We start from the raw sequence: 23,519 nt of genomic DNA on the forward strand, positions 1-23,519 counted from the left end.
AGAAACAGGCTGCTAGTTCTGGTAGCTCTGATTTATATTAATATGTTGTATAATGAAACTCTGAGCAGAGAGAAAAATGGTCGCTCCCACAGACGCCAGCCTTCGGGAGGCCAGCCTCGACATCGGCTGTACGGTGTGGAGACACGTATCCCGCTACGTTTGCTTTTGAGCCGAGGGCGTCGAGAAAGAAGATGTAGTCTGCAAATAAAGGGCACGTTAAGACCACTTCGACATGAGCTATGACGGCCGTACCTAACGTTGTTTTCCAGTAGTGGGTATAGCTCGTCCATATAGGCTCGTAAGCTCCGTTTCTTGAAGGGGGGATCGAGGCCCGGGGGCCATAGCAAGTTAACGCCTCTTGCTCGGCATTGCCTTGGGATTGTAGATACCCGCGTTGACCTTCCTCGTACGCGCTTCGTACCTTAGTGTCTAATGCGTAGAGATCTGCGAGTTCTTCATCCGAAAGCAAGTGATCGTCGGCCGTAGCGAGTCTGGAGTTGTTGATAACTCGGTCTGGATCACCTCCGCCGCCTTCGCCTTCTTCCTCCTCGGTCTTGGGCTGTGTTTTGGGAACAGAGGAGTCGACAGAAACGTGAACTACGCGTGATGCCTGAATGCTGCGCAGTTGCTTGTCGGAGAGTGGTTCACCCGTAAGAAGCGAGTAGGCGGGATCATTCGGTGCAAAGTTGAAGTCTGCTCAGCATCCTAAGTCTTTGAACATTGGGCAGGCTACTGCCGGACGCACCTCCAGCAACTATACAGGGCCATCGAGCGTACCCTCCTGATTCCCGGAAGGCTAGCACTTCTCGGAACAATAACCCGGCTTGTTTGACGCGTTCATATGTAAAGCTGTTGATCCAATGAGTAAGGCAAACTTGATCTGTTCAATTAAATCCTAGTTAACATACGCTGGATGCCAAAACAGATGTGTAGTTGCGACGATAAAACCAGCGGAGTCTGTGCTCAGGTCTCGCAATGCAACTATAGAGCCGATATTGTTGGTGTTACGAGATAGGCCTAGCTTGACGTCGCCTTGGTCATTCTGTCGCCCCGATAGTTTGTCATATGCTATGACTTTGTGTGCAACCTTTTCGAATCGGCTTGCTCGATACGCAATGAGGCAGCCGTGTTTCTTGCCCACTCCAGACGCATAAGTCGAAGAGTAGCCAGCGCGCTCAAGCATGGGCACAAGTCTTTCGAGTCGGTCAACTTCCTGTTTGTCTGTCTGTCTAAGCACAATCAAGCGAACGCGTCGAGAGATCGACTAGCCTGCGTGCAGAGAATGTCGGCAGAGTGCGATAGAATTTCGCTGTGTATCATTGGCTCACGTTCTCCAGCCTTGAGGGCCTTATCACTGGTTGGGAAGAGTTCTCTGCCTGATGGACGTGAAGAAAGGAACCAGCGAGGAATAGCACGGTGGCTTACGGACGAGACATTGGGCTAGCAGCTACAGGTGGGTTAGGTGAAGTTCTAGTACAAGCCTTTTGCGAATACACGGACGTTCCAAGTCATGACTTTGACGGATGCATTGTGAGTAGTCGTATCGACAGGAGACGGTAAAGTAATCCATGGCCGGGATAGAAATGAAGAGGTCTGATTGATATCTGGCTGGCCCTTGTCCTGCGGCTGATGCTTTTTCTCCAACCGCTTTTGACGTCTCTGCTCTGCTATGACGAGCTGTTCTGGGGTCGGGATATATGGCGCTTTGCCTGTGGTCATAACGGATTTAAGTTGGACTCGAGGGAGGAAGGACAGTCGCATTACGGGTCACGGTGCTGACGTAACGGGTGCAATTAATGCAATTAATTTACAGCTGTACTGCTTGGCTTCTGCTTATAGCTGCAGTATCAGCTAGGACTATTACTAACTAATATTGTAGTTGTAGTGGTCTGGTCGTTCGGTCTGGATGTATGCACTCGGGGCCATAGCGAGACGCCATCTTCGGAGTGTCCCCGGACTCGGCCTCCATCGATTTCGACCGCGGTCGTCTATCCCACAACTCTCCCTCTCTTCAATGCAGCGCTCTCTCAACGGTAATTTCTCGTCCACCGCCACCGCTAGAGTCGCACCTTCCTCTGAGCCACTGTCCGACAAGTATGGCAACTTCGATCTCATAAAGCACATCAACCTAGACTCGACCGACATCTCGGTCTCCAAATGGAAGAGCAGAGAAACAGGCCTCAGCGTCGTTCACCTTGATTATGAAGGTATGCTTCCTCCCCACAGATCCCTCTTCGTCACCCTTATTAACGTCTTGAAAAGCACCTCTCGTCAATGGCTACTTCGTCATCGCTACAGAGAGTATGTAGCACTGCAAATTGACAGTCATCATCCGTTCTGCTGACATTCGACACTCAGTCTTCAACGACAGCGGGTGTCCTCACACTCTGGAACAGTACGTCGCACGTCGATCGTCTCAGACATACTCTGATCCATGTCCCCCGATAGTCTTGTATTCATGGGCTCGGAAAAGTACCCATACAAGGGGATCATAGACCACCTTGCCAATCGTGGTTTCTCTAACGGTACAAATGCTTGGACAGACAATGACCACACTGGTAAGTTTACCCTCTGCCTTTATATCAGCAACGGGCCTGACATCTTTACAGCGTACACCGCGTCTACGGCTGGTGACCAGGGATTCCTTCAACTCTTGCCTATTTATCTAGATCACATTCTCTATCCCACCATGACCAAGGCTTCCTTCATAACCGAGGTTGGTTATTTCGCTTGATGATGGCTTAGTCGGAGTTTGACTGCTATGCAGGTACATCACGTTAACGGTGAGGGAGAGAACTCCGGTGTCGTTTACAGCGAGATGCAAGGCCGAGAGAACACTCCCGGTGATCTCATGGCTCTTCGGTCTGTATCTGATCCACTACTTAACGTTTACGAGAACTCATAACCCTTCACAGGTCCCAGCGTACTCTGTATCCTCCAGGCAGTGCATATCGCAGCGAAACGGGTGGTCTTATGGAAGCGTTGCGGAAACTTTCGGTCGAGCAAAGTAAATCATACCCTTTTGTGTGTCATCTCTCACTGACATTGCATATCAAGTTCGTGATTATCATGGGACATACTACGTTCCTCACAATCTGTCCTTAGTTGTGGCAGGGAAGATGTCTAACGGTACCCAGTCCTTGCTCAAAGTTGTTCAGGAGCAAGTCGAGCCCATCATCGTCGCCCACAATCAAAACAAGGGTTCTCGTCCGAAAGGTTGGCAGCGTCCCTTCACGGAAACGGCCAGCGCAAGGCGCGGGCCCATTGAAAAGATAACCAAGGAAACTATCGAATTTCCCGAACAGGACGAGAGTGTTGGTGAATTGCTCGTTACATACACTGGTCCATCGCCAACGGCATTTCTGGAGAGGAAGGTATGGTGACAGATCAATTCCCTTGCCTTTTGAATGACCAATGTACATGCCTAGGCCCTTGACATCCTGTCAACGTACCTGACTTCTTCCCCTGTTGCTCCTCTGAACAAGGAATACGTCGAAATCGAGTCGCCTCTATGGTGAGAGGTTTTCTTCCCGTGTCGTCGTCTGAAGCTGACAGCCGTTAGCTCTTACATCTACCTGAGCGAAGACACGAGAGCTACCCTGGTTGATTTGCCTATATATGTTGGCTCCGTGCCGACTGAACACCTTGACAATTTCGACGAAAAGCTAGTAGCAAGTTTCGGCAGGATCGCTAAGGAGGGTATTGATATGACCAGAATGTCCATGGTTCTCAATCGCGATGAGCGTCAGGTACATGATCCGGTTAGATATCTCAGACTATGTGTTGACCGTCTGGACTCAATTTAGCTTCGTAGCAAACTGGAGTCTTCGAAAGGCGATACGTTCTCCGGGTCCATCATCACTGATTTCCTGTACGGTGCTGAAGATGGTTCTGATCTTGGCCCTTCTTTGAACGAACTTCAATACTATGCCGAGCTGCGACAATGGTCTGAGAAGCAATGGGTTGATCTCTTGAAGCGGTATGTGCTATTGACACCGTCAAAGGGATTGGGTTTGCTTACGAAGTGGTCTCAAGATATTTCGTGGACCCTCCCTACATTGTCGTCATCGGGAAACCCTCTTCTAAGCTGGCAGAGAAACTGGAGGCGGAGGAGAAAGCGCGGCTTGCCAAGCAGCGGGAGAGCCTCGGACCTTCCGGTATCGCTAAAGCCAAAGAGGAGCTCGAGGCCGCTAAGTTGGAGCACGAGAAGCCCATCCCAACGGATATCCTGAAGTCCTTCCCGGTCCCTGACGTTAAGAGCATATCTTGGATACCTGTTCAGAGCGTTCAGCAGCGAGGGAAGGGCCGTAATCAGCTTGACTCTACTGGGGCGTCTGAGCTAGCCTCCCATATCGAAATGGACGGGTCTCCGCTACCCTTTTTCATTGAATACGACCACGTCAAGGTACGAGAAGTTACTCGATTTTGCCTTCTTTCCTTTTCTGAAGTCATTGTGTATGGTTTTGTACAGTCTAATTTCGTTGGTGTTCATGCTACTTTCTCGTTGGCGAATCTACCCGATAGGCTGCGTCCGTAAGTGCCGATAGGCGATATATTTATGTCCTACTCACTGTCCCTGCTTTAGGTACATATCAACATACCTGTCCGCGTTCTTCTCTTTGCCCGTGGTACGCAAGTCAGGGGAACGCCTGTCTCATGAACAAGTTATCAACAAACTTGATGATGAGACTGTCTCTTATGAGGCCTCACTGGGTATCTCAGATCAAATCCCCGAAACACTCCACATATTCCTTCAAGTTGAAGCATCGGCATATGAATCCGCTATTTCCTGGCTTCGGGATTTGATGTATGGGGCCGAGTTTGACAAAGAAAGGCAAGCATTTTCATCATTCTTAGCCACAATACTCTAAATATCTAATTTCATTCAGACTTCTTGTCACTGTTGCCAAGCTCCTACAGTCTCTCCCGGAACTGAAGCGTGATGGTAACACAGTCCTGGCATCCGTCTGGTCGGAGAACCTGTACGATAAGAACTCGACATCTAGGGCAAGTGCACCTCTTCCACAGGCAGAGTTCATTCCCCAGCTCGTCGAAGCGCTGAATGAACGGCCGGAAGAAGTTATCGCTGACTTCAAATCAATACGCAAACATCGTAAGATAACCTTCTCGCCATTTGTCGCAATCATCCAACAAGTCTTTTCTTCAGTGACAGATCCCAGCGGTGTGCGCATCGGTGTCACTGGCGATATCTTGAGCCTGCCCAGTCCTCGAAGCACATGGGCCAAATACTTCAGGGACTTGTTGCCGGTTAGTACTATTGCACAACGCGTACGCCTCGGTAGATACTTACTTTTCGTAGGAGGCGGAGCTCGCTCCTGTACGGATGACGAGCGAAACGTTGAGTGAGATGGGCAAGAAACCATGTGGACAGGTACGTGACGCGACTTCCAAGTGGAGTCCCTATCATAACTGGCTCCGTAGGCGACTGTCGTCAGTCTGGCATCCATCGAGAGCACATACGCCAATCACACAACGGGAAGCATCCAAGGGTTCAATGATCCCGAGTATCCTGCATTACGCATCGCCTTGGAAGTCCTTAACGCAGCAGAGAGTTTCCTATGGGTATGTTTCATTACCTCAATTGCCGAAGTCTGGCTTAAAGAACTATTCGCAGCGCTCAATTCGTGGCTCAGGTCTGGCATACGGTGCCTACATGTCTCCGGATCGGGAGTCTGGTCTTCTGACGTTCAATTTATATCGAGTAAGCACCCTTCCGAATCACAGGTATATGAAGCTAATGCCAAGTAGAGCTCGAACAGCATGCAAGCGTATGAAGAGGCTTACACGGTCGTGAAAGGCCTCACGGATGGCTCGGTGGGTTTCTCAGTGTTCTAGTGATACGTTTATTTTGAGTCTGATTTGGCCATAGATTGAACTGGACGAGACATCCTTGGATGCCGCAAAGAGTAGCATTGTCTACGACGTCGCTAAAAATGTTGCGTCTCCAAATCGGGCCGTAGGTTCAGCTAGATTACGTTCTTTTACCCCTTTCACTGAGCTATATGCGCTTCAACCAGGCCCTCAACTCGTTCCTCAATCAAGCACTGAAGGGCGTTTCAAAGAACTTCAACCAGGAACTTCTAGAGAAATATCAGACCGTCACCAAGGCGGATGTCCTGGTGGCACTCAAGAAATACGTCCTGCCTGTGTTTGACCCATCTTCTTCGACCGTCGTGGCTGTTACGGCTCCATCCAAGGTAGACCAAATTGTGGAAAGCCTGACCGCTCGGGGTTTCAAGGTCGAAAAAAGGACACTGGAGGTGGAAGACGGTTCGGAGGATGGCTCTGAGTCTAGCAGTAGTGGGAGTAGCTCGGAGAGTGCTTAATTCTTACATCTCATCTCAACTCTACATGACGCATCAACTTAGCATAGACACACCGCAATCTAATCCGTATATACTGCAGCAACTAAGTCACATTTTACCGACGCTATCAAGAAATTAAAGAGGGATAGATTCACCACTGCCGTCCACCTCTTCAATCATTTTGTCGTTGGCTTCGCCAGCCTTCAGCTCGACATTGTCAAGAAAATCATTATCCACGATGAATCGAATGGCTTGCGACAGGTTCGATACTGTCATGCGGATTTCAGGTAGCAATAGCTGAAAAGGACAGATAAGTTTCTTAGTCCTAGTGAAGCACAGTTCAAACCTACGTTTCGTAAAAGGACGGGTCGTGATGCAAACGGGTTGTGGGGAGGTGGTTTGGGTCTCTTCGGAGCAGGCTTCCGCGCGGGTTCCGGAGGCTCTTGCTTGTCTTCGGCAGGGTTCCTGTCATTCCTATCGTCCTGAAGCGACGTCGGAGGGGCTGCCTTGCTTGTCACTTCCTCTGGGGCACCATCGTCATCATCGCTTGATTCATGGAATGTTTTGACATCGATGTTTGGAGGTGCTTCGCGAGCATTTTGTTGTATGATAGCCGGAGGCTCACAAGTGGCACTCTGGGGCGGAGCGTTTGTCCTGACCGGCTGACCACCACCCCTGCCACGTCCTCTTCCTCTCCCGAAAGAACCGCGGGTTCCTCTTGGACGATCCGACCTCGTGAAATCGTCGTTTTTGGGCCTTTTCAACGGCCGAGAAAAGTCACCAGGCACCAGCTGTCCGCGGGCTCGGGCTTCCTCCAGCTTTCTCTTCCTGTCCTCAACTTTTTGCGCGGTAGGAAACCGCTTCTTGCGCTCGGTTATCCAGTCGTCGATAGCTTCGGGCGTGTCCAGCACAATGGAAGTGCCTTGGATGGACATGGGCTTCCTATACCAAGGGAAAGCAGTGGGCTTAGAAGATGATGATACGTATGGGGGGCGAATGTGTACGTCGCGGACGCATGGCTCACCCTTTCAAGCTAGGATCGGCGTCCCATTCGTCTGATTTCCTTCTTTTCTCCCATCCTGGGGGAAAGATAAGGTGCCTGTCCATCATATGGAGTTCGAGAGACTTGTGCGAGCCCATGAACGAGCAACCGGGGTGTGAGCAGCGAGCGTTGCCAGGCTGGTACCAAGAGTTGTTATTTCTGTGCTGCGGCATGGGTCTTTTGCTGCCCTCGTTCGACTGAGCGAAATGACTGGATCGAGAGGCCGCCGGGGCAGCATGAGTGTTCCAAGGACCTGAGTTTCCTTGTCTAAAGCCTGGAACTTGCGGGTGATAGGCTGTTGAAAGCGTGTATCCCTCTGCATTTGCGAGTGGCCGGCTACCCGGAGCCTGCGCGTAGGCATTATAGTAGTGTGGAGAGATGTTGTACACGGGTGATTGCCCGTAAGGATTAGAGAGAGCGCTCAGCAATGCATTGCTCGCCATGGCTGCCTGCCTTTGCCCTCCGTAAGGTTCACTGGGATACATCCTTTTGTCCTCGTGTTTAGGAAAAACCAGATAGCTCTCCACACCGCAGATCTTCGCAGGTCCACGTTTGCCAGGATGGTTTTATCCGTGAAGGAGTCCAGTCGAATGACACTTACCTACTTTGACATGATCGAAGCGGCCTGGAAACGCTTATGCGCTAGAAATGTACGATGAAGATAGGGGCTAAATTTCCCATCACACAATGCTGGCCCTTTATAAAAACCTTCTAATATCACAGGAGCACCATCTATAGTCATCACACCGAATCGTAGTAAGCTCGTACGCGTGCAGAGAGCATCATGATGTCAATATGGTACGAATGCAAAAAAAATAGTATAGACGTATCAGCCAGAATAGAGCAACCTTTGTAAGCTTATGTCAAACACAAAACGACAGCAGACGAAGGACAAGGCAGGAGGAGCGGATGTGAGGTGAGGCGGTTCGTGCACGAGAAAGGCATGGCTTCAAAGCACAAGGCAGAGGAAAGCAGGGCTAGAAGTCGGTAATCAACCAACTACGAGTCAGTGTACTGCAGCAACAGGGAAAGGAGACGAGGAATTGTAGGACGCAGTCCGGTAAAAGAATGCACCAACGCGCATATATGAGGGAAAGGCAAGCAGCGGGAGAAAGTTAGGTGATAGGGCAAAGGAAGGGGAGTGTGGCTTTGATGCTCATAGGTTGCTTTTGAGATGTGACCAAAATGCCCCGTGGGCAAAACCGGTCTGCAGGATTTACACCTGCTCTTGCAGTTGCTGCTGCTGCTCCCTGCCAACCCTCCTTTCTTTCTCGCTTTCCAGCTGGTTATAAAGGAGGAACAGAGCCTTCTCGTTTGCCTCAGGTGTACCAATGATGGTAAACATCCGCTCGCCTGTTTCATCGTGCGGAACCTTGGCTATGGAGATCTTCGATCCAGAAAGGCGGCGAATCTCTGTGATCTTGGTCCCGCTACGGCCAATGATACACCCGACCATGTCGGAAGGGATAGAGATGTTCTGGGTGCGAAGGTTTGTTTGAGGCGATGAGGTTGGCGACTGGGGTGATGAGGGGGACAGTTGCTCGCGGGCGGTGTCACCGTTCGATCTACGGCCCCCAGCGTATCCGTTGGTACGCTTAGAGCCCGATCTGTCGTCGACAGTTCCCGGATGATACAGAACGGTGCCCAAGCCCCGTTCCCAGTCCTCCAGCAAACATTTGCCAATTTCTTCGATCGCTCGGCCGATCGATTCTGGTGCGCCCTGAACCTCTACTATTCGTTCAGTTGACTGAGGAAGCATATCCTTAGCCGCTACCATGCGCACGCCGGTAACGTCTTGTATGGCCTTGATCTTCAATCCATTACGGCCGATGATGGTACCCATGAGATTATGCGAGATTAAAAGTCGTATAGAGGTGTGAGGGGAAGGTGAGGACATCGATACCGATGTTGGGTTAGATTCCACGAGCTGGGCGATGATGAGGGTGTATGCCTAGAAGATGTTCGATCAGGGTGTATCTGACGCATAGATGCTGAGGTGAACCCACCTTTGCGACGGCCTCAACGGAGCCACCAACAGTGAGGACACGTTCATGAACGCCGGGGATGACCTTGGAGACGCCTGCTTTGACACCGGTCTGGTCCCTGAGATCGGCGACATTTTTGCCTGCCTTGCCGATGATGACGCCTGCTTCTTTTGTGCTGACGAGTGCGCGAAGTGTGAGAGTGTCATTTCCTGGGGCGGGGGATGGAGAACGGGAGCCGGCTGTGGGAAATAAATATGAGTGTGCAGCCGGTTGAACAAGAGGCGATGAGATGCAGACCAGAGTCGGGGTTGACGGGGGACTTGGAAGACATGGCCGGAGGAGGGTGGAGGACGGAAGGGGGACGGGTCAAAGGGTAGAGGAGGAGAGTGGAGTAGCGGGAGGGCGGTGAAGAGGGACGGGGGGCGAGGGACGGGGGACGGAGAGGGAGGGCAAGGGCGTGAGGCGTGAGGGGAGGAGGACGAGTGCAACCAAGCTGACTGGTACTACTTGACTTTCTCTTCCCAGTCCAGACGCGCGCATCCGTCAGCCTGTGTCGGAGCCGTTTGGACGCGCCACTGCCTCCGGTGTCCGCAGTCACTTCCCGTACACAGCCACGTTCACTTCCACATGATAGTTGCCCAAAATCGCACTTGACTCCTCGATCGGTGGACATGGCAATGCGTACATGCTCTACATTTATTATAACTTACATACTATCATTGTGATTTACGTTCTCGCCTATCGCGTGCGCATCGGTCATGCCGCCATCACTGACCTCATTCCAGATTACATGCCCTAAGGGCAATCTTAGAATTACTCCATTCCATACAATACGCGCCGTAGACAGTGGCAGTGGACAGTGGATAGCTAGCATCATAACGCTTGCCTAACAGAGCTCGCATAAGTACATGCATGGTCTTGTAACGCCTCGTCATATCATATATCAACTCATAGAAACCCTGTGCTGTTCTCCATCTAGTAGCCCAGCTGGGTGAGTTGTTGGAAGCTCGAAGATGCCTCGGCAGTGGCCTTTTGGCGCAGCTTGACAGCCGCAAGCTAGAGTAAATTGTCTCGTTTAGAATAGACGCATTGGCTATACTGTGGTAGGGACAAACCTTGCGCTCGTGGAAGGCCTGGGCCTTGATCTTCCTCTTCTCCTCAAGGCGGTCGACAACATCCTTGTAGCCCCAGCCGACCTCATGAGACAGGCGCTGCCATATATTGAGCATGTCACGTCCTTGTCAATCCTCCATGACGTACCTTGACAGTGCAGTACTTCCGGCCGGGCTTCAATCGCAGTACCCGCAGAGCTTCAGGAACAACCATCCGCTTCTTGCGGTCGTAAGGGGGAGGCACGCCCTCGTACAGCTTCAAACGCTCGAGGGCAGCCGTTCCTCGTGCAGTTTTGTGAGGAACCATGCCGCGGATGGCACGGAAGAGGATTTTGGAAGGAGCGCGGTGGTGGAAGGGTCCCGATTTCTTCGGGTTGACAATGTGGCGTTTGTGAAGGAAATTGTGGTAACGAAGCTAATGTACCAATAATCAATGCACGCCTACAATTGATTTCAGGAAGAACATACCTTGTTGCGGAAGAAGCTACCAGAAATGTTGATCTCCTCACATCTCACCACAACGATCTTCTGGCCAGAGAGAACCTGCTTGGAAACGATGGAAGCCAAGCGGCCCAGAAGATGACCCTTGCCATCAATAACGATGGGGGTCGAGGAGAAGGTGGCCATGGCGCAAGTCTGAAACAACAAATTCGCGTTAGATCACTTGCTCCGAGCGAGAATGTTCGATCCAAAGTACAAACCTGGTTAGGGAGTGAAATGAGAATGGAAAGGAACTGTTCAGGCGTATGCCGCTGCGTGCACTTGTTAAGCCTGCTTACCTTGACGGTGTCTTGGGGTTGTCGGGGGGCGAATGTGGGAACTTGGCAAGGTGACAGCCACTGTGACCAGAACTATGCAGTTTCCTTCGGCATCTGCCGTTCACCCTTCCCCTCCAATCACGTCAACCTAAAACTGTGCCTTGTCGACGCTTTGCCGTTCGAGACTACCGTTCGAGTTGCCTCCGCGAAATTGAGACTACCAAGCTAATGCCGTCGTCCAAGGCAATCCCTGGAAATGTCCACTATACTTTTAGCTATATGCACTGCTGCACATCCGGTTGTTTCTCGTTCTTGTCAATGTTGGACATTTTCACAAACGCAAGACTGTCTCGACGACGCATTGCACCTCCAAGAAGCTCTTGCGTGCCATCTTAAGCTGGCTGGTTGCACTCCCGAAGAACAAAACACAAGCCTCATGAACAGTCCAGCAAAACACAAGTAGTTCACGACTAGCTTGAGCACTTTGCCATATTACTGCACATGAAATGACCCTCAAATACCTCGAATCAGCCCCCGAACGGGAACCTCCATTCCCCTCCTTTGAATTGCCCCCTCAGATCCACCATGAAGAGATGACCAGAGTCAGGAAACTGCTTCTGCCGCGTGGCATCGCCGCCAATTGCAGCGCAGTGCGCAGAGGTCACGTACAACTTATCTTGGTCCGCGCCTTAATCTCATGAGATTGGGATGAACTTGCATCACTCAAGCATTGAGACTCATACCTCCAAAGCAGCAAGCTGTCACATGGAACACAGTGGGGAAACGTATCGTGGTATCAAGCTCGCCGTTCGGGGAGAACCTGTTTATCTGAGATCCTCCCCAGCTGGCCACCCAACGTCAGATTGGGTGATAGTAAGCGGTGAGACTCACCGTGCACTCCAGATGTAGCCCTCGTTATCTACGCAAAACCCATCGCAAAAGCTCTGTTCGGGAAGACCCACTGCTAGGGCATCCACAGCAACACGTCTGTTGGATAGTTTGCCGTCCTCATAGTCGTAGGCAAATATTTTGTTCACCAAGGAATCAGTGAAGTACCTTTCTGCTTGTTAATAGACATGGAAGGTGAACGTTTGAACGTTAGGCCCCTACATCGTCTTGCCATCTGGACTCCAGCCTAACCCGTTTGAATCCTAGACTCCGGGTTGAGATTAGTAAGGCTGCGGCTTAGTACTCAGGCCCAGGTTCGACAAACCGTAAACGGGCCCTCATCAGCAAGATGGCAGTCCCCACTTTCCGGGTCATACATCCATAGTTGGCCTCGAATATCCTTGTGTGTCCTAGAGTGTATGGTCCCGGCAAAGAATCTTCCCTTGCGATCGCAGGCACCATCATTGAACCTCGAATTAGCTTCCACAACGTTCTGTGGCAATGGTTTTGCTAGGTAATGCAACGTTGAATTACCCTGCAGTGTCGCAATGCCTGTAGCAGTGAGACAGGCGAGCTGAAAATATAACAATAACATAAGGCTTTGGAATGGTGATTTACGAGTAGTCTCCTTACGCCTTCACCGTTCTTTCTCAAAGCAAGGCAAGTGATCGCTTCATCAAAGACTTCAGTTGCTAGTGCGAGGGTTTCGGTGTTTAAGTGATACACCTGCGCTAGCTGAGCGTTAGCCTCCCTTCAGCTACTTCACAGACCTTGCCTTCTGCTCAATGATATCGACAAAATGTAATACACCGGTTGCTGCATCATAAAGTGGCCCTTGGAGCAGGTTAGGCTACCCTAAAGGACAACATTCAAGCCGCTTGCCTTCCCCTAACGTGCACCCCACCTTTAGTAGGGGCTTGGTGACAGTAATGGTGTTCTTTGCTGACATGGATAGATAGATGACAGAGCCGAGCACAGTTCAAGTGACGATCGGAGGATGACAATGAGTAAACCAGGAGTGAGCGGTCGCCGATCGGAGTCTGATAATGTGTCGGCCAAGGAAGAAAAAGGCAATTTCAGGCGGTCTTTAAGGTAATTCGGCGTTTATGGGAGGATCGCATAGGGAAGAAGCTCGATGCTAGACAGCTCTTACAACGGGCAACAAATGGGTGCACCCAGAGCCTCGGCCTCATGGACCAACAAAGGTGAATTAAGCATTAGATGAAAGTCCTGTGTTACTGAGCACGAGACTCTAGCGTGTCTAAAACAAATAGTTGAGGAATACATGGTTGAGAACGCGACCGGCAGTATGGTCCATCAGTGAGCTATAATATTTATTAGAAAAAAGGTGAGCGTTATGTCATATATGCTGACCTTCGGGCGTCTTGGCTATATAGTCAATTGCTTTGCGGAACATGAATGTCAGGGGAGATGTCTGCAGGTGAGGACTAATGTGACATACCCTGCTCAACGGTCTTGATTTCATCAGCCTCTGCGTCAGGGATCTCGATAGCAAATTCCTGTAATTGTCTGTGAACATTGCATAGATGAGTTTTTGAGAGGACACAGCATACCTCCTCAACTGCCATGACTACTTCAACGGCGTCCAAGCTGTCCAACCCCAGGTCTTCCGAGAACGAAGAGGCGGTTGAAAGCTAGTCCAAAGCGTCCGATGAGGAGATACTTGGAGTAATAAAGTGGGGTACTAACCTTGGCCGGGTCGACTTTCTCAAAGCCCTTCATAACATCGAGAATACGCGTCTGAATGTCATCCCTCGAAAGGCCAGCAGTCGCAGAGTACGCGCGGAAGGAAGGGATGGTCTGGCGCGCCCGGAGAGCAATGCTGGGGCGGGCGAGGGCGACGTTGCGGAAAGCGAGACGAGCGAAGGACATGGTTGGCTGACGAAATGCACGAAATGCAAACTGTTGCACCGAAAACGCGGAAGAAAACCAATGTGCCCGGCTTTCGCCGGGAAGTTCACGTGACAGCTGCAGAACACGGGTGCGAAATTTGGGCGCTTGCAAGCTGTAAGTTACAAATAGTCCCAGTACCTGTACGCGTTCCTACCGGGTTGCTCAAGGCCACAACCACGAATCATGAAGCATGGCGTCGCGCTCCGCAAGTTCTCGAGGACATCATCACACAGAGACTTAATGCTTCGGTGCGCTCAGGCTGCTCGCTATTCCGTAACCTGATGTTGACCTTCTCTAAGCAACCTCGTCTGCTCTCTCTTCGAGCACGAGCAAATCAGGACCACCTTGCCAAAAGCAAAGGATACAGCTCGGCTCGCAGAGAAGGTTCCGTTCAACTGTTTTTGCTTTAACGTGCCTCTCACGACGCATAGGTAATCACGTTAGGCAAACGGAAAGACCTTTCCTCTTACCAGAATGCTCGCGCGTTTCTTCTCAAGCCCGAGCTGATGCCCAAGCTCTTTGGTCAGTTCGCTGACCGTTACAAAGAACGTCCTGGCGGATATACTCGCATACACAGACTTGGCTCGCGGCAGGGCGATAATGCTCCAATGGCCTTGGTCGAACTGGTCGACAACGCGCACGACTTGCGAGTAGAGATGACTGCACGCGCAATAGGCCGTGAACTCTTGACCGACAGACTTCGCCAAGAGGCACCTCGGGAGCTTGCCGGAAAGGGAATCGATGACGCCCATGATATCTTGCAAAGGGAGGTTATGTCGGATTCTTCGGACAACAGTCAGCTGCGTCCGAAGACAAAGCTGAACTTGCAGAAGGTCTTAAAGTTCAATGATTCAAACTTTGGGGTTCTCTCGCAAAAGGCGACAGCTTATATGGTGAGCACACCTGATTTTTGTCTCAATTCGCGTTTTTCAACGTTCTGCAGGGTCAACTACTGGCAAAACCTTTCCAGCAACGACAGAAGCAAGCCAAGAACAACAAGAAAGACGCTATTATCGCCTCGACGGGCAAAGTCCCAAGACCGCGTATATCACCCTACCGTGAGCGAGCAGGAGCAGCTTCCCTGGGCGAAATGCAGCCAGCGATGCGTATCGCCAAGGGTGCATTAGGCTCTCCTAAGAATATTGACCGCTGGCTTCAGAATAAACCACAGCCCGCCATTTATAACACGGAATCGTTGTTCTAATTGAGAATGATTCACACTGTGCTTCGGCTCACTTACATATTCTAATATACACAATTATAGACGACTACAAAGCAGCGATTAACGCTGTTCACACTGGTTCAACATTCAGAAACATTCAGAATCCGACTAGTTTGCCCATTCATTGACTCTGCGAGTGGGAGGGCAGCCAGGACCCGGAGGGTTCGAAGCTGAGGTCTCGACGAATACCTTCTCAACTCCACCTAGACGTTGGTCAAATGCGGCATACAGCTTGTCCATATCTTCAATAGGCACTCGGTGAGTGATCATGCTAAAGATTTAGTTAGTCAGTGAAAAAGGGTGCAACTATCGTGATACGCACAAAGTTGGGTCAAATTTCCCAGGTATGATATACTCATTCAAGATTTCTTCCCAGTATTTGCGAACAGGGGCTTGACCATTACCAATGAGTCTGACACCCTTCTCCATTAGCGCTCCAATGTTGAACCCATTGGTGAAGCCAGCATAGGCGGCAATGAGCCCGCAGCGGCCCATTTTACGGACTGAGACTATCATCTCATTGACGACTTCGGGCACATCGGTCTCGAGCATCAATGTTTTCATGCCACGGTGGAGAAGTGTCTTAGGTTCATGAAATGTTCCTGTTCTCTTGCATTAGCTTGATGGAATTGACCTGGTGCTAAGCTACTCACCGCAGTCGAGTGCCACATCCAATCCACCTGGAACCATTTCGTGTATCTTCTTCGGAACATCTTTCTCCTTACTGAAGTCGACGACCTCAATACCGTGAGCTTCCGCCAGCGCGAGACGCTCTGGAACTTGGTCAATGCCAATCACACGTTTTGCACCTTTCAATTTCGCCCAGCGAGCTGCACATTGTCCAATTGGACCGAGGCCCTAAGCATTGTCAACGTCGTTGAACGAGAAATACGATAGAAGATGACGCTGAACTTACCCAAATACCCACAGTATCTCCGTCTTCGACACCGGTATCAACAACACTATGGTAGCTTGTTGGGAGCACATCGGAAAGGTAGATAACCTTCTCGTCTGAAATACCATCAGGAATGGGCAGCAAGTTCACCTCGCCAATAGGCACCCGAACGTATTCTGATTGTCCTCCGGGGAAGCCACCAGTGAAATGAGAGTACCCGAAGAATCCTGCATCACGGGTCCCATACATGTAGTTCTGGAGCCTGAAATCATGTACTGAGTTTAAGCTAGAAAGGGATATGCGTTATACTGACGATGAATGATTGGTATTGTCACAGAACGAGGACAGCTTCTTTTGACAATAACTGCACTTCCCGCAAGAAATCTGGAACGAGGCTACTACTCGTTGGCCTATCTTAAGATTCTTGACATTTGGGCCAATGCGATCTACAACTCCCATGAACTAGACGAAATTAGTTGTTCGGTTACACTGTAGTCAACCCAGAAAGCCGCCTACCTCATGACCAAGTATGTCTCCCTTTTGGAGGGCTAAGATCTCTCCGTGATATAGGTGGAGGTCTGAGCCGCAGATGGTAGTTCCCGTTACTTTCACGATAACATCGTCTGCTTCAGTGACTTCAGGGATAGGGGCGTCGATGACCCGCACATCCTCTGGGCCAAACCAAGCGAGTGCCTTCATAGTGGCCCCATCTTCCCGGTTTTTGTAACCCGACTGAGTTACTGTGGGATATTCACCAAGTTTCTAATAAATTACCACCGTGAACTACCAACGAAGATGTCAAAAGATTGAATACCGAACTTACAGATTGAACGAGGTTAGCTGTGGCCTGCATGATAGATGATTTGATGTGGATAGCAAGTATACCACTATTCTACATGGTGGTGCTCTTAAGTATCAGTACCATAGCCAGTAATGGGCAGGAGCGCTATGACAATATCTCCGCGTCACCAGTGGCCACAATGTACATGCGTTCATAGGAGCGTCATCACGTGTGACAAGTTGGATAACTGATATTCTGATCAAAGTAAGCCTCCTCGCAAGCGCGCAGTGAGCGAAGCTCTCTGGCTGAGCACGCGTCTAAGGCTGGTCAGACACTACTTACATGTGATCTTGTTCTGCATGAAAATGCCAGGTCAAGCAAGGAAGGTGCCTTTGAGGTTCAGATCTTGAGAATTGAATATTAAATGTTTTATGATCAACACAAGGGTCAACGTGTCGAACTGCACTTTACCGGGATGAGGAGCTTTCGATTTCGGTCTAGTCCCTTTCAAGCCACCATAGGTCTAAGCGGTAAAGAGGCGGACCACTTATTTGTCTCCAATAAAAATCAAAGATACACATTACGGTATGAGAGTCCATCGCATTCGGAGTTATGTTGGGTATTATGAAGAGTCCTCGGGGTCTGTCAAGGCAGAGAAACGCGCGATACTATGCCATCCTGCATTACTAATGCAAATGTGAGTTCAACGGCTAGTTTATGAACTTTTGACTCGGTGCACGAACCGAATCATTCCAGACGTTGAAACGGTGATCCTTCCAAAGCCGATCTACTGTCACACCGTTTGGAAGAACGGCAGGTGGACGTTGAAGAATTCGGTTAGGACACGGGCCGATGAAGAGTTGGGAGATGTTGCAACGAACATCCCTCCAACTTCGAGCACTGATTCCCAATATTGTGTCAATAGAAGATAGTTTTCGGCACACGATATTTAGCCTCACCTGACATTCGCCACTTTAGCATGACTTTTGAGGGCGTACTTGTATATCGATCCCGCGTCCAGCACGAGACTTATGCTTTCTCCCGGATGCAAAAGCACGATTGCACTCGTGTTGCTTCCGTAATCCCGCAGAAGCTGCACCGTTGCGCAATCATGTGTGTCGTTGATAAAATCAAGGAGGACTTCATATGACGACTGGATGAGAGCAGGCATAGAGAGGTGAAAGGTGCGTCCTATGCAGCAGGGACGCTACGTTGGCTGTCACTGTTCACTGTTCACGGAGAGGGCAGGGGATGAGAGGGAGCCTGGAGAGGGGCTGAAAAGGCGAGGCATACCTTACACGCGTCTGCAGTGCAGTTCGATGGCGACAGTCACCTGCAGCCAGGCAGAGTATCCACGACTGGTGACTGTTTTTGTCTTCTTTACGGCATGCATGTCAAAGGGCCGCTCTAAATGCCTTCTTTGGTCCTGAAAAGCATTTGGACGTTTGCCAAAGTCCGAGGGGGAACATGGCCATTGTCATCTCTTTAGGTCTTCCGGTAAGTTAAGAATGGAGGCCTCGCAAGATCACGGCGAGTTAACAAACCGATATCTAGATCAAGCTAACAATGAACCTAGTTCTGTCAAGACAAATCGTTACCATGGATGCGGAAGCTTATTGTTCTTAGTTGACATCGGAGGAAGTACGATGGTGTATGGGGTGAATGCACAGCGACAGTTATCATTCAGCTGCCGTGCCAATGTCCCAAGTTCTTAAGTAAGGTGGCAGGATGGCATACACCGTGCGCGATGTCTATCCCTTCCATTGCTGTTCCGACGTTAACTATGGACAATCTGGGGAAATGTGAGTAGCTTCATGAGAATTGTCTAGGTCATGCGCAACGTGTGCGGCGGCCTTGGACTGCAATTACTCACCTGCATTACAGCTGACGCGTTGGTCATCATGTCTTCTCCGCTGCTGAATCTGCCTGTAGAGATACGCCTTGCCATCTACCAACTTATCCTCAATGAACATCGCCGAGTGCGACGATTCAAGCAGCCATCGAATGCTCACGTACAACTCCTACGAGCTTGCAAGCAAATCTACGTGGAGACGGAATGCATATTTCGCCGCTACGTCTCGCTCCGCAACGAGCTCGAGATAGAGCGATTTCTTGCTCAAACTAGCTGGGATCCTAGGCTGGTCGTATTTGCAGACGTTGCAAACGACGGTCGCATGGTCGAAAGTCGCAAGACCCACGACTACGACAAGGCAAGTTACTGTATATTTATGTACGATGCGAAGGGCAGAGGGGCGCGTTGCTAACGTCAGGCTGACTGTGTTTCTGCTAGCAAAAGCTGCCTGTCTCTCGGCTTTACTTGGTACTGAGAAGGATGACATCCTTGAAGCATCTGCGAGCCTTTAGTGCTCGTAATTATCACCCATACACGGCTGCTGGTTAGTCAATGCTTTTCTCTGATTGAGAACGCTGTACGGCTGACATGACCTCTTAGGGCCGCATTTGCGCTATTACTTGGATTTCGAAGGCTCTATGTTCCCATCTATCGGTTCATCCAAAGAACCTCCTCCCTTGTCAACGTATGAGCTACACTTGGATCGTACGACGAGGGTTTTCCCCTTCCAGGGCGTAAATCCCCAGCAGATTTCTGATTTGCGACTCTCCGGCGATTGTCATCTCCAGACCAGAACGTCTTTCCCATCCTTGCGACGCCTCAACTTATTCGGAATAACCAGCCATTCATTTGATCATGTCCAGTTCGACGAACATTTCTCCAGCTCGTATCTCAACGAATTCAACTATGCCCAAGGGGACCGCTTAGCCTTTGAGATGCGAGACGTTCATCTACGTTCGCTGTGTGCAGGTCCGGGAAGGGGTTTACAAAAGCTGGTTCTTCTGGGTGCTAATAGACTAGCTAGTGCTGACATATCCGCTTGCCTCCGCTGTCTGCCTGCTCTGCGCTACTTCGCGATATCCATTGTCACGGTGGCTGAAATGCGGGACAATTTTGTGGCTGCACTGCCCACTAATATAGAAGTCATTAAAATTCAAGTTACCAATGCTTGGTATGCTATCCCGCTGTTGGAAGAGGAGACAGAATTATGTCTTTCGCTGGAAGAAAGACTGTCGGCTCCTCCTCCCTCGCCACTCTCTCTCGTGCGTTTCAGCTGCAACCCTTATGTCATGTCGGAAAGCGAGCGCCAACCCCGATGGCATCGTCTTGCTGCTGAGGGTCATGTTGACCTCAAGTTTGGGCCATGGGAAACCGAAGAAGAGGTGTAGATGGATATGTAGGCTAGCATCATGACAAGTAGTATGTACAGTTGACTGGGGTGATGAAGTCCGGAATATCGCAAGCGTCCAATAAACTTATCAATGAAATCATAATATAACGAATTGTCCGACGAGGGAAACATCTAGCCGCACATGGATGAGATGCACGGTCTAGTACATGGCGTATGGCGGAGCCTTGGCTAGGCGAGGAGCCTTCCGGCCAAATGATCCCTCGGCTGTAGAGAAGATGCATAAGCACGGTCATGCACGGTTGTTTCAATCGAAGTCTAACCAACCCGATGCTGATACACCGCTATTGGGAAGTTCCGAGTCTTTTATCATCTCACTCACCAGGATGAGGCTGGCTGGGAAGAGGACGGTCAACAGGTCCCTCTGCGCCGCCAAAATAGTTGTACTGTGGTGTTGGTTGAGGGTTCTGGGTATATGCTGAGGAAGGCTGTCGGAAGGTATTGGCTGCGGAAAGCTGGTTACTGCGGCTTCCTTGCGATAACTGTCTTTCGGGCATATAACTGGTGTTGTCATTGTATCGCTGCATCGGCGCGTTCGCCACCTGGGAAGCGGTGCTTTCGTTCCTTATGTGTCCAAGTGCGCCAGCATCAGTGGAATATCTTGAATCCCAGGGGTCGCCACGGTCTGCCATGGGGATGTCGTCGCCGAATGGCTGGCTGGGGTCGTGCAGAAGACCGTACTTTTCGTGATCCTCTCTTTGGGAAGAACCGTAAGATGACACCACCATCAACAGATAACCCTAAGAGAGATGAGCGATGGGGAGAAAGTAGCATAAAAGCGTAGATCCTTACCTGAACAATAGCAAAGAACACCCAGGCACCGCCCATCAAGCCGACATCGACCCATGAGAAGATGTCGCAAAGAGTCTGACCCTCAGAGGATGTGCTAGATGAGTTTGTCGAGGGGAAGAAGGTGTTTTCACAGGTGGTTTGAGCTGTTGAATGCCTTGCAGCTGATATGATCACCCATACAGCAGCCACTGCGAACACCGCCGTAGTTGCTCCGTAATGTAAGGTGACATATCGCCGGTAGAGGGTAGCCTTCTCCTATATTGGATGAGTAACGTGAGCGCTTGATAATGTGACGCTGACCTGCTTCACTCCCATGAATCCTAGCACTTGAATAACAGCCCCGACATAGCACACGACCGCCAATATCCACTTCGCAAATGAAGGAGTTGCCGCGCCGACGACTAACGTGGCCATGATCATCAATATTGACAGTCGGATGAATACAGCGAGATCACTCACTGACGGGAGTGCTGACTGAGAGGGTGCCAACGATGAGTGCAAGAAGAAATTGTTCTGTCAATGTGGTGTAGATGCCAGGATTGACCAGGGGGATTGCGCAGCAACAGTAATCTCTTGGTTTCATAACGAAATCGGAGAATCGTTGATGTGGACGGTGGATGAGGCTTCAAACTGGCCCTATGGTGACTTGCAAAATGAAAATCTCAACAGGACAGAAGAGCTGGGACAAGGGCCAAGAGGGTGTGAGTGGTAGTGAACCGTCTGACTGCGGTAGGCCATCCGATCGTGGCGTGGACGTCATTAACGACCCGAGTGCCAATCAGGCAGTTTATTCCCACGTCTCTATTCCCATTCTGCTTCCCTCTCTATTTGAACCGAACACCTCCTTGCTCCACTGCTCCCCCTTCATAACCATGGTTCGTCTTGCTATTGGTCTCATTGCTGCAAGCATTGCCGGCTTCACGCTCGCATCTCCCGCTATCGACCAAGTCACCCTCAACAATGGTGTTCACACCATGGAAGGATGGGACTACAAGAACTGTGGTGCGGTCCTACCAGCAACCTTCCCTCATTATCAAGCGTCTTATGTTCAATTCCAGGACTCCCCGAGGATGCTATGAACATCGAGTCGATTACAGTGTCTCCTGATCCTCCGCAGCCCGGTCAGGATTTGACTGTCAATGTGGTTGGATCCGCAACTCGCAGAATCGAAGTAGGTGGCTCGGATACGTTCCCGAGTAGCATATACTCAACACACTCTGTTCGTTCAGGAGGGCGCATATGCCGACGTCACCGTCAAGCTGGGGCTTATCAAGCTTCTTTCGAAGCGTTTCGATGTTTGTGAGGAGGCGTAAGTGATTCCATACTTACTATCCCCGCTTGTGATTGTGTGCTGACGGCATGCTGTCAGTCGATCCGCCAATGTTTCTGTTCAGTGTCCAGTGGAAGAGGGCAAGTACACGGTCTCGCAGACGGTAGCCTTGCCCAAGGAAATTCCCAGGGGTAGGTGGTTGTCTCCTTTTCCGAGAACCTAGTCTAATTTGTTATTCAGCCAAATTCGTCGTGCAAGTCAGAGGTTACACGGCTGACGATGATGACATGGCTTGCTTGGACCTGACTGTTGACTTCATGAAAGGCTTCCCTAGGTTGTGGTGAACGCTACAAGGCTTTTTGATGTGAATTGGTGCATTATACCTGAACAATTGGAATCCTTTCTTCATGTTTCAACTTTTCTCTCGCTCTATGTATAACGCAACGACACGAACTAATTGATGAATGAACATTTTCAATATTTTAAAGTCCTGGCACCTACACCCTCGAACGTGGCTCTTACACAACACCGCTTGTCGAGCTCTTGATACTGCGCTTCATTAATTGTGCTCGGGCAATAAAATGCGGAAACGCTGCACCCAATTAACACACTTGTCTGTTCTTGCATCCAAGCATCGCCTTCATCTCATCTCCCTAGAGATGTCGACAATTCAGACATTGTCACGCCCATCAGATACAAGAGGCGGCTCGCGAATGATGAATAACCACATGTCGTGCAGGGGTCAAAGCGTGTGTAGTGGTTTCGGTGAGGTCTAATTGCTGGTAGCCCCCGCATCACCCGTCCCCACAAAGGCCGTGTACCTGCATCGTACTTCTCCTATGTAGCCTGGGGTGGTCCTCGTATATCGTGTTTGAGCGATACAAGAACCGACCCGGGCAGCCAAGCGGACCCTGTGGGTAAACTTATAATGGATAGATCTAATATTGTCATTTGTGTTTGAACGAAAGCCACAAGTATTCTCGGAAAGTTGAACGACAGTAACAACAGTGTATATAAGGCCCGTAACCAATATACCCATTCACGTTTATTTTATCAGGGCCGGAAGAATCAGTGATTTCAGTAACTGTCAATATGTATAGTATTTTCTGCATGTTTGTTACCCGCCTAGACACCATGAATCATTGTTCCAAACATTGTAAAACACTACAGGCAAATACGCTAATTCTGTGCCCGAGAATAAGCAGGAAAATGACCTGGAAAGTAAACATCTTCCTACAGATTTTCGGGCGAGGGATAAGCACGCGGAAAGTTAT

The 23,519-nt window shown here is 50.2% G+C and overlaps 13 protein-coding genes across 13 annotated transcripts; 4 read left to right on the forward strand and 9 right to left on the reverse strand.

Annotated features, from left to right (window-relative positions):
• Window positions 1-11: 11 nt before the first annotated feature.
• On the reverse strand, window positions 12-1,586 carry CONPUDRAFT_95329 (endonuclease exonuclease phosphatase). Its single transcript, XM_007765191.1, has 7 exons — window positions 1,501-1,586; window positions 1,426-1,447; window positions 1,270-1,372; window positions 909-1,213; window positions 746-849; window positions 253-693; window positions 12-198 (listed from the first exon to the last, which is right to left on the reverse strand). Exons 1-7 carry the CDS (start codon window positions 1,568-1,570, stop codon window positions 38-40), a joined length of 1,206 nt encoding a protein of 401 aa, XP_007763381.1. The 5' UTR covers window positions 1,571-1,586; the 3' UTR covers window positions 12-37.
• A 264-nt stretch (window positions 1,587-1,850) lies between these two features.
• Window positions 1,851-6,461, forward strand: CONPUDRAFT_78921 (uncharacterized protein). The gene is made up of 22 exons (XM_007764588.1): window positions 1,851-2,207; window positions 2,263-2,301; window positions 2,359-2,395; window positions 2,449-2,558; window positions 2,610-2,716; window positions 2,768-2,862; window positions 2,916-3,007; window positions 3,058-3,374; window positions 3,429-3,514; window positions 3,563-3,749; window positions 3,807-3,979; window positions 4,036-4,405; window positions 4,472-4,533; window positions 4,586-4,834; window positions 4,890-5,113; window positions 5,168-5,268; window positions 5,321-5,392; window positions 5,443-5,583; window positions 5,636-5,722; window positions 5,770-5,835; window positions 5,891-5,977; window positions 6,039-6,461. Exons 1-22 carry the CDS (start codon window positions 2,015-2,017, stop codon window positions 6,345-6,347), a joined length of 3,204 nt encoding a protein of 1,067 aa, XP_007762778.1. The 5' UTR covers window positions 1,851-2,014; the 3' UTR covers window positions 6,348-6,461.
• On the reverse strand, window positions 6,462-7,541 carry CONPUDRAFT_86592 (uncharacterized protein; the record flags this gene model as incomplete). The annotated part of the gene is made up of 3 exons (XM_007765165.1): window positions 6,462-6,623; window positions 6,677-7,268; window positions 7,351-7,541. 3 exons carry the CDS (start codon window positions 7,539-7,541, stop codon window positions 6,462-6,464), a joined length of 945 nt encoding a protein of 314 aa, XP_007763355.1.
• Window positions 7,542-8,035: 494 nt separating this feature from the next.
• CONPUDRAFT_115169 (cytoplasmic protein) lies at window positions 8,036-9,817 on the reverse strand. Its single transcript, XM_007765192.1, has 3 exons — window positions 9,651-9,817; window positions 9,375-9,592; window positions 8,036-9,319 (listed from the first exon to the last, which is right to left on the reverse strand). The coding sequence occupies exons 1-3, from the start codon at window positions 9,682-9,684 to the stop codon at window positions 8,585-8,587; spliced, it is 987 nt and encodes a 328-aa protein (XP_007763382.1). The 5' UTR covers window positions 9,685-9,817; the 3' UTR covers window positions 8,036-8,584.
• A 369-nt stretch (window positions 9,818-10,186) lies between these two features.
• On the reverse strand, window positions 10,187-11,250 carry CONPUDRAFT_161342 (ribosomal protein L16a). Its single transcript, XM_007765193.1, has 5 exons — window positions 11,167-11,250; window positions 10,934-11,101; window positions 10,614-10,880; window positions 10,469-10,564; window positions 10,187-10,409 (listed from the first exon to the last, which is right to left on the reverse strand). The coding sequence occupies exons 2-5, from the start codon at window positions 11,090-11,092 to the stop codon at window positions 10,329-10,331; spliced, it is 603 nt and encodes a 200-aa protein (XP_007763383.1). The 5' UTR covers window positions 11,093-11,101; window positions 11,167-11,250; the 3' UTR covers window positions 10,187-10,328.
• Window positions 11,251-11,750: 500 nt separating this feature from the next.
• On the reverse strand, window positions 11,751-13,060 carry CONPUDRAFT_86595 (regucalcin; the record flags this gene model as incomplete). Its single annotated transcript, XM_007765167.1, has 8 exons — window positions 11,751-11,911; window positions 11,967-12,067; window positions 12,115-12,279; window positions 12,334-12,374; window positions 12,437-12,685; window positions 12,745-12,837; window positions 12,887-12,945; window positions 12,994-13,060. The coding sequence occupies 8 exons, from the start codon at window positions 13,058-13,060 to the stop codon at window positions 11,751-11,753; spliced, it is 936 nt and encodes a 311-aa protein (XP_007763357.1).
• A 219-nt stretch (window positions 13,061-13,279) lies between these two features.
• Window positions 13,280-14,004, reverse strand: CONPUDRAFT_78924 (acyl carrier protein; the record flags this gene model as incomplete). The annotated part of the gene is made up of 5 exons (XM_007764589.1): window positions 13,280-13,436; window positions 13,486-13,515; window positions 13,574-13,631; window positions 13,686-13,766; window positions 13,822-14,004. The coding sequence occupies 5 exons, from the start codon at window positions 14,002-14,004 to the stop codon at window positions 13,429-13,431; spliced, it is 360 nt and encodes a 119-aa protein (XP_007762779.1). The 3' UTR covers window positions 13,280-13,428.
• Window positions 14,005-14,208: 204 nt separating this feature from the next.
• On the forward strand, window positions 14,209-15,152 carry CONPUDRAFT_45938 (ribosomal protein L17; the record flags this gene model as incomplete). The annotated part of the gene is made up of 3 exons (XM_007764366.1): window positions 14,209-14,273; window positions 14,325-14,409; window positions 14,457-15,152. 3 exons carry the CDS (start codon window positions 14,209-14,211, stop codon window positions 15,150-15,152), a joined length of 846 nt encoding a protein of 281 aa, XP_007762556.1.
• Window positions 15,153-15,254: 102 nt separating this feature from the next.
• On the reverse strand, window positions 15,255-16,995 carry CONPUDRAFT_161345 (GroES-like protein; the record flags this gene model as incomplete). The annotated part of the gene is made up of 7 exons (XM_007765194.1): window positions 15,255-15,518; window positions 15,570-15,849; window positions 15,901-16,105; window positions 16,164-16,404; window positions 16,456-16,604; window positions 16,659-16,904; window positions 16,966-16,995. 7 exons carry the CDS (start codon window positions 16,993-16,995, stop codon window positions 15,356-15,358), a joined length of 1,314 nt encoding a protein of 437 aa, XP_007763384.1. The 3' UTR covers window positions 15,255-15,355.
• A 460-nt stretch (window positions 16,996-17,455) lies between these two features.
• Window positions 17,456-18,435, reverse strand: CONPUDRAFT_115188 (uncharacterized protein). Its single transcript, XM_007765195.1, has 4 exons — window positions 18,217-18,435; window positions 17,883-18,152; window positions 17,667-17,823; window positions 17,456-17,609 (listed from the first exon to the last, which is right to left on the reverse strand). Exons 2-4 carry the CDS (start codon window positions 18,092-18,094, stop codon window positions 17,607-17,609), a joined length of 372 nt encoding a protein of 123 aa, XP_007763385.1. The 5' UTR covers window positions 18,095-18,152; window positions 18,217-18,435; the 3' UTR covers window positions 17,456-17,606.
• CONPUDRAFT_161346 (uncharacterized protein) lies at window positions 18,393-19,850 on the forward strand (the record flags this gene model as incomplete). Its single annotated transcript, XM_007765196.1, has 5 exons — window positions 18,393-18,420; window positions 18,478-18,725; window positions 18,808-19,133; window positions 19,214-19,319; window positions 19,376-19,850. Coding segments are annotated over exons 2-5 (960 nt in total), but the record flags the coding sequence as incomplete, so codon positions are not given.
• Window positions 19,851-20,325: 475 nt separating this feature from the next.
• CONPUDRAFT_148710 (uncharacterized protein) lies at window positions 20,326-21,558 on the reverse strand (the record flags this gene model as incomplete). The annotated part of the gene is made up of 5 exons (XM_007765197.1): window positions 20,326-20,390; window positions 20,506-20,923; window positions 20,976-21,230; window positions 21,276-21,376; window positions 21,435-21,558. 5 exons carry the CDS (start codon window positions 21,556-21,558, stop codon window positions 20,326-20,328), a joined length of 963 nt encoding a protein of 320 aa, XP_007763387.1.
• A 267-nt stretch (window positions 21,559-21,825) lies between these two features.
• CONPUDRAFT_115195 (uncharacterized protein) lies at window positions 21,826-22,861 on the forward strand. Its single transcript, XM_007765198.1, has 5 exons — window positions 21,826-21,977; window positions 22,034-22,146; window positions 22,205-22,284; window positions 22,345-22,436; window positions 22,486-22,861. The coding sequence occupies exons 1-5, from the start codon at window positions 21,848-21,850 to the stop codon at window positions 22,587-22,589; spliced, it is 519 nt and encodes a 172-aa protein (XP_007763388.1). The 5' UTR covers window positions 21,826-21,847; the 3' UTR covers window positions 22,590-22,861.
• The last annotated feature ends 658 nt before the right edge of the window (window positions 22,862-23,519 follow it).

The sequence above is a fragment of the Coniophora puteana genome, assembly GCF_000271625.1.
Source record: "Coniophora puteana RWD-64-598 SS2 unplaced genomic scaffold CONPUscaffold_1, whole genome shotgun sequence".
In the NCBI taxonomy this organism is placed as follows: Eukaryota; Fungi; Basidiomycota; class Agaricomycetes; order Boletales; family Coniophoraceae; genus Coniophora; species Coniophora puteana.

Bases quoted from the DNA above. Each gene is read 5' to 3' on its own strand.
- CONPUDRAFT_161342 (XM_007765193.1), bottom strand. From the start codon at position 11,092: ATGGCCACCTTCTCCTCGACCCCCATCGTTATTGATGGCAAGGGTCAT. The intron at 10,881-10,933 runs GTATGTTCTTCC...TTGGTACATTAG, and splicing joins GTAGCTTCTTCCGCAACAAG to CTTCGTTACCACAATTTCCT. The intron at 10,565-10,613 runs GTACGTCATGGA...AATATATGGCAG, and splicing joins GGAAGTACTGCACTGTCAAG to CGCCTGTCTCATGAGGTCGG.
- CONPUDRAFT_115188 (XM_007765195.1), bottom strand. From the start codon at position 18,094: ATGCCTGCTCTCATCCAGTCGTCATATGAAGTCCTCCTTGATTTTATC. The intron at 17,824-17,882 runs GTGAGGCTAAAT...ATTGGGAATCAG, and splicing joins GCTAAAGTGGCGAATGTCAG to TGCTCGAAGTTGGAGGGATG.
- CONPUDRAFT_78921 (XM_007764588.1), top strand. From the start codon at position 2,015: ATGCAGCGCTCTCTCAACGGTAATTTCTCGTCCACCGCCACCGCTAGA. The intron at 2,302-2,358 runs GTATGTAGCACT...TTCGACACTCAG, and splicing joins CTTCGTCATCGCTACAGAGA to TCTTCAACGACAGCGGGTGT. The intron at 5,393-5,442 runs GTACGTGACGCG...CTGGCTCCGTAG, and splicing joins GCAAGAAACCATGTGGACAG to GCGACTGTCGTCAGTCTGGC.
- CONPUDRAFT_115169 (XM_007765192.1), bottom strand. From the start codon at position 9,684: ATGTCTTCCAAGTCCCCCGTCAACCCCGACTCTG. The intron at 9,593-9,650 runs GTCTGCATCTCA...TATTTCCCACAG, and splicing joins CCCCGTCAACCCCGACTCTG to CCGGCTCCCGTTCTCCATCC. The intron at 9,320-9,374 runs GTGGGTTCACCT...AACATCTTCTAG, and splicing joins CCGTTGAGGCCGTCGCAAAG to GCATACACCCTCATCATCGC.
- CONPUDRAFT_95329 (XM_007765191.1), bottom strand. From the start codon at position 1,570: ATGGATTACTTTACCGTCTCCTGTCGATACGACTACTCACAATGCATC. The intron at 1,448-1,500 runs GTCCGTGTATTC...ACCCACCTGTAG, and splicing joins TCAAAGTCATGACTTGGAAC to CTGCTAGCCCAATGTCTCGT. The intron at 850-908 runs GTATGTTAACTA...TTGGATCAACAG, and splicing joins CATCTGTTTTGGCATCCAGC to CTTTACATATGAACGCGTCA.
- CONPUDRAFT_115195 (XM_007765198.1), top strand. From the start codon at position 21,848: ATGGTTCGTCTTGCTATTGGTCTCATTGCTGCAAGCATTGCCGGCTTC. The intron at 22,285-22,344 runs GTAAGTGATTCC...GCATGCTGTCAG, and splicing joins TTCGATGTTTGTGAGGAGGC to TCGATCCGCCAATGTTTCTG. The intron at 22,437-22,485 runs GTAGGTGGTTGT...TTTGTTATTCAG, and splicing joins GCCCAAGGAAATTCCCAGGG to CCAAATTCGTCGTGCAAGTC.